At 47.9% G+C, this 9136-nt stretch overlaps 1 protein-coding gene across 1 annotated transcript; it reads left to right on the plus strand.

Moving 5' to 3' along the window:
• The first annotated feature begins 4827 nt into the window (after positions 1-4827).
• LOC144175548 (large ribosomal subunit protein uL1-like) lies at positions 4828-5842 on the plus strand. The gene is made up of 2 exons (XM_077704619.1): positions 4828-4833; positions 5267-5842. The coding sequence occupies exons 1-2, from the start codon at positions 4828-4830 to the stop codon at positions 5840-5842; spliced, it is 582 nt and encodes a 193-aa protein (XP_077560745.1).
• Positions 5843-9136: the final 3294 nt, after the last annotated feature.

Below are 9136 nucleotides of genomic sequence, written 5' to 3' on the forward strand. Positions count from 1 at the left end.
ACAGATATGGAGTGCCTTGAGGTCATCTGGACAATTACCAAGTTTCGAGATTGGTGTAGGGGCGTCCGTTTTGCGTGATCGCCCATCACCCTTCACTGTGTTGACCGCCTAACCTCAGTGACCCGTTCGGACGACTAGCTGGGTGGGGCCTGCGCCTCCAAGAATTGCATGTAACTATTACCTACAAGTCGGGCAGTAAGCAGAGTGATCCCGACTGCCTGTCCCGCGCTCCGGTGGAGAACAACAAGACTGACGTGGACGACGACCGGGCAGCCCGTCCGCGACAGAGTTCTGAGCTGAACAAGGTGATTGCGTGCTTCCAAGATTAAAAGGTTGACCTGCCGAGTGCCTTCGCTCGCAACTTCTCCTGCTTCTGTCTCCGACACGACGTGCTCTATAAAAAGAGCTTTAACGCGAGCATCAGGCCGTGGCTTCTCGTCGTGCCAGATAGTCTTCGCCAAGAGATTATTGAAGCATGCCATCACCATCCGACTTCTGGACAGGTTGGTTACAATCGAACCTTAGCAAGAATACGAGAAAACTATTACTGGTTTCGTCTTCCCAAGCCAGTGCATCACTACGCGAAAACATGCCGCGAATGCCATAGACGACAGAAATCACCTAGGCGGCCAGCCGGATTCTTTAAAGCTATAGAAGCACCAATGACGCCATTCACGCTAATAGGCATGGATCTCCTTGTTCCATTTCCTGTTTCCAGTTCAAGAAATAGTTCGATTATAATAGCGGTGGACTATTTCACCTGCTATGCTGAGTCTAAGGCGCTCCCGTTAGAACGAACGGGAACAGCAAAAGTTTTTTATCGAGTGTATTGTTTGGCGGCATGATGCTCCTAAAGGGCTCATCACTGACCGGAGATCTGCGTTCACGCCCAAGCTGACACTGCACATACTCCGATGGAGTATTACCAGCCATCCACGAGCAACACTGTACCATCCCCCAACAAGTGGACCCACAGAGGGGCTCAACAAGACAATAACGAATATGACTGTCATGTACATAGGCGTCGAGCATCGAGCGCGGGACTAATTGGTTCCATTTGTAACGTTCGTATACAACACGGCAATACAGGTAACCAGGAAGATGCGGAGATAATATGGCAGAGCGCATAGGAGGCACGACAACTCCCGAGGATCAGTATTCAACAACAATCTTTCGACGCTGGTCACTACAGCCTCCGTCGACGTGACGTACATTTCGCCCTGGTGACAGAGTTTGGATGTAGACATGGGTACGGCGCCAAGGTCCTTACGAGTAGCTATTGAAGAGGTACTTCGGCCAGCATAAGGTACTTCGCCGCATCGGTGACCTTAACTGCGAATTCAGCCCCAACACAGCGAACCCACATTCCCGCGGAACCTCAAGGTGAGCAGTTGTTCACGTCGACAGCCTCAAGCCGTACCATGATCACTAATCCAAGGAATACCGTACCTGCATAGCCTACACTACCATCATCACCAGGAAGAAGGGTAGAGGAATGGAACACGAATGCGCCTGCTTGGCTTAAGACACTCGTTCGGGCGCAACCGCTGGTTTGCAGCTATTAAACCTTCTTCTACTTTACGGTTTCTGGGGCTCCAGGTGTCATTCGTGACAATATGTACTGGACATCAAAAAACTGATATGTTAGCCGTGACACGAGAGTCCTAATGGCAACGACGGCGTCCTCCACAATGTCACTACGCAACAGGCTAAAAGATCCAATAGTCACCGCGCAGCAAAAAAGCTGACATCTTATGAAATTCGACGGTACGTTTCGCCATCTCTATTTGAATGAGAAGTAGCTAATCCGGCATAAGAGAGACGGGAACTTTCCCCGCTGCCTTCAGAACAAATATCAGGGGATCAGGCAGTTGCTTAATCACAGACCATGATGCTAGAAAGGCATTAAATTTGCTGTGAAGCTGGAGAACCTTAAAAATACTCTTGTTCAGCTCGAGAATAACTTCCATGCATCTGCGAGGAATTTTCTTTCTCTCTAGCTTCCTTACAGTCTTCCAAGTCCCCCAAGCGCACACTGAAACTTCCGGTTTGAGACTTGCTTCAGGTTTACGGTGCCTGAAAGGGCAATGTATTTTTTACGCTGCTGGCGTCGTTTCAGTGCGAGGAAAAGGTGAACCTTTTCGACGGCCCTCCACCGACCGGGACGCGGTGCCCAGTCCCTGAGTACCACGTCTGTGCAACTGCGGACGCTTTAAGTCGAACTGTGGGGGTTCATCTCGCAACGTTCGGTCACAGACTGGATCACCTCCAACCCGAGAACAAGACGGGTATCAGTGAATCAAGAAAGTTATAAACCACACAATAAAGTGAAGGTCTTACGGCGCATATTTTCCAAAAAACTCTTCGCAATTCTCCTTCCGATGGCAATTAAGATATCATTGTCTTATAGGAACTGAATATGATGACCATCAAGGTTGTAATATTTCTTGCATAAAGGACCCTGCAGCACTTCACATCAACTACTCTTAATATATGTGGGGTAACGTGTATTGTCCCAGCAATCTTCTCTCGAAAGAATTGGGAAAATCCGTTCAGTATCACCGAAACTGCGGGAGAGTAAAAATCGTGCGTGGTCGTGCAGATGAAGAAACTGTGCATGTAATCGTGCAGAGGGGGGTGGCTAGCCGCGTTCTCTTCGGCGGCCTTCAATATTGGGTAGGACGGGTAATTTTCGCCTCTCCCACGAGACGTGGAAGGGACTATTTCTTGTCTGGTGCTACAAAAAAGCAGGCATGGCTGCCTGCTTGCAAGCACACACTCAGGCTAGTAGGGCGTTTGTGAAGCAATAAACGTTTGTTTTCGAGTGGTCTGGTTGAAAGGGAAGGGAGGTATTCAGTTCTACGCTCAAACTCCGTGCCCACTAAAAACGCAAAAGAAATGCAAAAGCTGTGCGCACAGGTTTAGGCATAAAGGAGATAAGTACACAGCGCCGACGAAGGCGGATCGTCACAGGAATTGCGAGAAATAAGTCGTGAAGTTGACCAACGACCGCCAATAGGACAGCCCTTGCAGAAATGACGTAATTTCGACTGTGCAAGTGATGCATAATGATAAAAATTGAAAAGAGCGCGGTTGGTAAGAGCGCGGTTCGGTTGCACGCGCACCGCTTCATGTGCACATATAATATTCGGCTCAGGTATTCCGGGCAGCGTAATGTACACGTCATGCTGGTTTATTTGCACTGTTAAAAATGTTACAGGGCCCCTTTAACACGCGGCCTTTTCCCACAAAATTTTCTTTGTTATTATGCCATAGGGGACGTGAATAGAATAAAGAGAAAAAGGTATAAACTAAGGAATGATTGGAACATGACTATCAAAGATAGTGTGGAAAACAAAAAGAGTGGTCGAGTGCTTAGAGTGTTAGGAAGCATACTAGGGAGGGAACTGTGCCTAGGAATCCATGTCGTAAAGGGAGATTATGGGAAGATTACAGCTTCTGGCTTGGGCTTGGTATGACATTTCGATTCTTAAGCATTTTTGGAGTGGTTTGCTTTCTACGCTCTGAGTTGATATGCCAAGACAACCGTTCGGACAGACTCTCAATAAAAGCAATAGGCTTGACTTCGTTTTCCTTTAGCTTTTTAACAGTACTTTGTATTTTATAAGTATATAAAACACCCTCCCTTGCATTTTTGTGGCATTATATTTAAAATTATGGCCACTAAAATGTTTCAATCCGCGCCGATGATGAAAATAAGGCAAGCGCAAAGTACAATGACGGCCCATACCGATACAGATGGCCGTTATGGTAGCCACATTGACGCTAGCGCCGGATTCGTCTCTAGTGTATGTTGTAAGAAACTCTATGGTTTAGCGGGAGGGCTGGCGTCCAGTTATTCTTAGAGACGTCAGTATAGGTTTCTAGAACAGGCTGTGCGCCAGATGCCGTGTCACCCTGATTATCGGACAGAGACTGGTATCCGTGAGGGCATTCTGTTGAACGGTCTTTGTATCCGGAGTAATCCTGAGCCGATGCTCACCTTTCTATTGTTTGTATTTGTGCATGACCAAAGAGGAAGGCTGGTGGAGTCTTGGAATAGTAGAAACAAGACATAAATACCTTTTATGGAGCCCATGTCTGGTTTTGTGAAGGGCGGTATTATGTGAGCCATGAAAAGGAAGAGAAGGAAAAAATTATTCATCTATAGATACAGGAGTAGATCCTTATTTAACGAAGCCATGTGCAGACGCCGTTGTCGTACCCGAAGGTACGAACAATGGTTGCTCTTCCAGGCGAAAGCTGGTTCCCAGCATGTCCCACTGGTCAAAGCAAACGGGCATTAGTACGGCTGGTAGGTTTGGGATTCCCTTGGCGTCCACAGTGGTGTGCCTGAGATACCTATGCGACCACATTTAGCTGAATTTTGTAACACGAAGAACAAATGCATTCCTGTAAGTAAACAAAGCGACCGCTCAATCCCACTGGCCTACACTAACTCGCAATGTTTTTAAAGCTCAATTCCCGGGGCAAATACAAAGACTGTAGTTAGAATATGAGAAGCACCTGAGGGAATCGAGCAAACACTTTGTCTTGCATTCGGACGTAAGGCACCCACCGTCGCCAGCGTTGTAATCTGCGCTTCCTGAAGCAAGCGAATCACGCACGATCACTAAAGGGATAGTGTTGGCGGGGCCCTGACCCAGTTCATGTCCCGTGGCCCAGATGGAAGAACAAAGTGAGCATCGCTGTATCCTATGGTCACGTCTCAATTGAGACTAACGGATGTATAAAGAGCACATTGGAACGCGTGGTCAGAGTCTTCCTCAAATAGCAGAACTTTCATCATCCATTCGATTAGGAACAATGCCGGTATGTTTCAGGAACTCAAGTGCAGTAATTTAACAAGACGTGCAATGGGCCAGTCGTTCCCATTCGTGGAGAAATAGCGCAAATAACGAAGCAAAATAGCGAAGAAGGCGACAAGCGAACGCGCTGTTTTTCACCACGTCTGACATTGATAGTCTAGTTACGCCGATTTCATAAAACTGCAAGCTCATTTTAATGACTTTTCCACTTAACATTTGAGCGTTAGGTCGTGTTATAATTTCCCAATCCTTTGGGCATGCAGCAGGCTTGATTGGAAGAAGAAGAAAAACGAATGGTGTCTGGTTACATTGGCGACAGGGATTCTCATTCCCCCGTGAACCAAAAATCAACAGCCACTTGGGAACATGCAACCCCGATGTAAGGCTTTTCAAAGCGTGCTCTGACCTAAAGCATAGCCCACTACGACCTGTATCAGAGCGTCCCTGAAGCTGCGCAAGACAGAGTCCCAGTCAGGGTGTCCAGCATAAACTCACGCGTGCCAACCGAGAGGCTGCACAGCCGCATCAACGAGGTCATCTGGGAGTGGGTTGAGCGACCAGCACGCAAGAAGCGCGAAAAGATGCTGGTCTTGATCGGAGTCGGGCGACGTAGGTCGAAGCGGGGTATTTCTTGCTCCGCCAGCGTAAAGCTAAAGCATGTCCCGAAGCGGTTCTTCCGCGTCTGCGTCCTGGGCGACGAGAAGCATTGCAGAGAAGCCACTGCCGCGAGCCTTCCCCGCCGAGGCATCGCAACCATTCTAGAGATACGGAAGGACAAGCTCAGAGTCCCTAAGCTTGGCAGCAAGTTCGACGGCTTTCTCGCGTCACCGTCCGTGATGAAGGAACTGTCCGATGGTCTCCTCTCCGCTCTGACGTCGGCCGACAAAAGCCCCATTGAGCTCGCCTTCGAGGAATCGCTTTCGGCTCAGATTTACAAGCTCAACCGCAGTACTAACTTTGAGAAGTCGTCCGCGTACAGTCGCATGGCCAAGGCTGGGTATGTCAAGATTTAGCGGGAGATGCTTGCCGACAACATCATCACTGCAGCTGATGGTCTCATGGCTGTTTTTATGAAACATTGGGTGGACGTCGGTTACATAGACGTTAAGTCGGAAGGGGGTCCTACTAAGCGGCTGTTCTGAGCACCGGATTGGGTGGTCCAGTTTATGCATTTGAACTCTTACACGCATAGCTTGTTTTCGAACGGTGAATTAGTTTATTGGCTTAAGATTATATGATTGATCGATATATATATATTACGTACAAATAAATTATATGATTAGCATTTGGTATTGCATGTTCAGGGCGGTTGAGGTTTCAAAAAATGTATTTAAAAAAATTACCAAAAGACAGTCACAGAGTATTGAGTCGTAAATATTTCTGAATTTCCAAGAAATTATCTTGCATTCTGATTCGGATGGCAGGAACCACTTTGAACGTTTGGATATTGCCTTAATAAGCCGTTTATTCTTTTAGGCAGCAGTTGGCTTTTTACCAATCAAAATTTCGTAAGAGCACTTGGTAGCTTTGAAACTGTTAGATTGGTATTGTTCTAAACATGCTTTGAAACACTTTTTCGAACACTTATGCGGAGTTACTCAACCAGCGCGATGGAGCTGCGTCAAACCGTATCATTCAGCCGAGAACTTTTTACAACCAATATAGACGGCGAATGCAGAAGCGAAAGTCACATGACGATTAAAATACTGCCTTATGCGAAATATGTGCGCAGCGCGACTTGCAGTCTTCTCTGTCAGGCGGTAATCTGCTGTGCCTCAGTAGGTAATCGCGTGATCAGCGAATGCACAGCGGCGCGCGCTACTCTGCCATTATCTCGCAGCGCTTCGCTGCCGCTCAGAATGTTGCAAATCCTGATCGAACCTGCCCTACAAATGTCACTTTTTTGGACCCGTCCAGAAATGAGGGACAAAGGTTTTTTTATTGAGCTAGGTTTGGTTAGGTTGGTTCCTCATTTCAATGACCATGTGCCGTCCCGGCTCGACTGTCCCGCTCGACCAGCAGGAGGTGATGTGGAGGGAGGGAGCTAAGCAGCAGCATCTCCCATTGCTCAGGTGTAGGGGAAAGAAAAGGGGTTAGAGGCCTGGGTTTTTGTCACAATCCCATTTGTTCTGCAGAGTGCCTGGTTGAGTACAAATGTACATTGTGCGTCGAATTGTGCGGGAAATAACGGATGCATCCTGACTGGATGAGGAAGCATGTTTGTCTGTGTAAGACTGACTTTGCTTGCTTGGTTCTTTGATTGCTGTGGGTATAGTGCAACGCATGTCGGTGATGGCGACGCTCTGGGAGATGACGCCTTAGAAGCGCGTGCCTCCCACCCCTTCACGCTCTCACGGTCCGCTTCTCTTCGTCTTCTTTCTGCTGGAATGGCTCGGTCGCTCCATCGGTGACGCAGATTACAGCACCGCCTTCGACGTCGCCGCTGCCGCCAAAACCAGGTACGCCAAACGGCTGCGCGCTAAAATAAGAGGGTTGTTCAGAAAGACAACCTACAATTTCCCTGAGGATGCTATCTCTTATTTCGGCCGGGAATATTTATCTACTCACCTTTTTTATCGTCATTTAAGTTATCACTTAAGAAACTTCAAGGAAGCCAAATTAACTTATTCCGTCGCAAGAGCTGCACCCCAGGCGTCATTATTGGCACTCTGCCAACCTCTATCCCGGAGACTTATACACCCGCGACAATAATGTTCAAGAATGACTTGCGCTCAGAGGTAAAATCGAACATCGTTTGAGTAATGTGAATGCGAATGGTATAGCGCTCGAGTGGGGGTAGCACCTCTTGGATTTGCATGGTAGCAGGCAATGCACATCGAACGCTTCCGCCTGCATCGGCTACCCATTTGAGGACAATGATTTTTTAGGAGGTAAGGAGGAACTGAGTGGGGATATGGCATGGAAGCTGTAATAAATATGGGAGCCTTTGAGTCACCACGTCAGGTGGTTAGAAGCAGGGCGTGTAATTTTTTTTGGAAGAGGCCTTAGGATGTCCTCCGTCAATGGACACAAACAGGCTGTCCTCACCCTGTCAAGCACATCTTGTTGGTTAATGTCTGCCTTAAGCAAGGGGCCCTAGCAACCGACCTCCTCTTTCTCAAAATTTTAGTTAAATACCTCTACAGGAACATGTCCCTTCCCCATGGCTTAAACATTTATATTTAAACTGCATCAAATACATCCGAGATCACGTGGGGAAATCAAGCGAACATGCGGTTGTCTTGTAGCTTCCACAAGCAGACATAAACAGTTGGTTGTAATAACATTGGCCAGACGGGCCGATCACCTGTACTCGAAAATGGCTTTTGGAAAACAAGGTGGCTTATAAATTTGCTAACCTAGAGGCCATCGACTCCAATTTACGAGAAACGCATTCTATAGAGGGGAACAGGGCGTGTGAGGATCGAGGGCAGAATTCTTTGCTCGCAATAAACAAACAAGTATCCTCGTCGAATTTGAGAGGCAGATCAGCTTTCTCTTTGCGCAGCCCCCTCCCTTTCCAGCCCTCCCACAAGAAGCAGCCGAAGTCCAGCTACATGCTCTCCGCCCGCCAAATGAGTCCACTGTTCTCCCATTATGACTGCGGTAGAAGCCTGGCCAACCACAGCACGCTCTGAAAGCTGGACGAAAAATCGGAAGAGAAACCTGTGTTACGAGACGAAGTCCCAAGCAAGCTTCACTCATGCCAGTAGCCGAAAGCGTAGCTAAAACCCGAGTTCGGGCTATAACTGGAGAGTGTGAAGGTTATAGATGGTAACCGAAGGCAATCCTCCGGTCGTCGTGCAGTAGCTCCGATAGCTGCCATCACTCCGAGGGTACGCTGGTGAAGATCCCGAAGAGTATCAGAGCAGGTAGAGCACATTTGGAAATTGAACTGGTGCGACGATGAAAAAACGCTCCGGAAAGTGTTTTTTACCCCAAATATTCAGCTTGAGGTTGGTTCGAGAACAATTAGAGCGTATTCTTGAATGCTTTCATGATCATCCTACGAAAGGAACGAGCCGAGCTTCTGGTGCAAACGCGATCGCAAAACCACACCGAAGGTGTCGTGATCTTTGTTGAGGAGGTGAAGAGATTGTCATCTCTTTTAGCTATGATACACAGCGCAAAACCACCTGCACATGAGTCAGGGAGGAGCTAGGGAAACCTTTTTCCAACGACGGGGCTACTCCAACCCGCCTCTGTATGCGACGTGGTCCGGGAAGTTCAGCACGGTTTTGATTTATTGATAATAGATGGGGTTTAACGCGCAAGCTACACAGGTTACGATGCCCGCCATAGTAGAG

The sequence above is a fragment of the Haemaphysalis longicornis genome, unplaced genomic scaffold, assembly GCF_048455015.1.
Source record: "Haemaphysalis longicornis isolate Haplotype H1 unplaced genomic scaffold, Haemaphysalis longicornis Haplotype H1 scaffold_3, whole genome shotgun sequence".
NCBI classification, from domain to species: Eukaryota; Metazoa; Arthropoda; class Arachnida; order Ixodida; family Ixodidae; genus Haemaphysalis; species Haemaphysalis longicornis.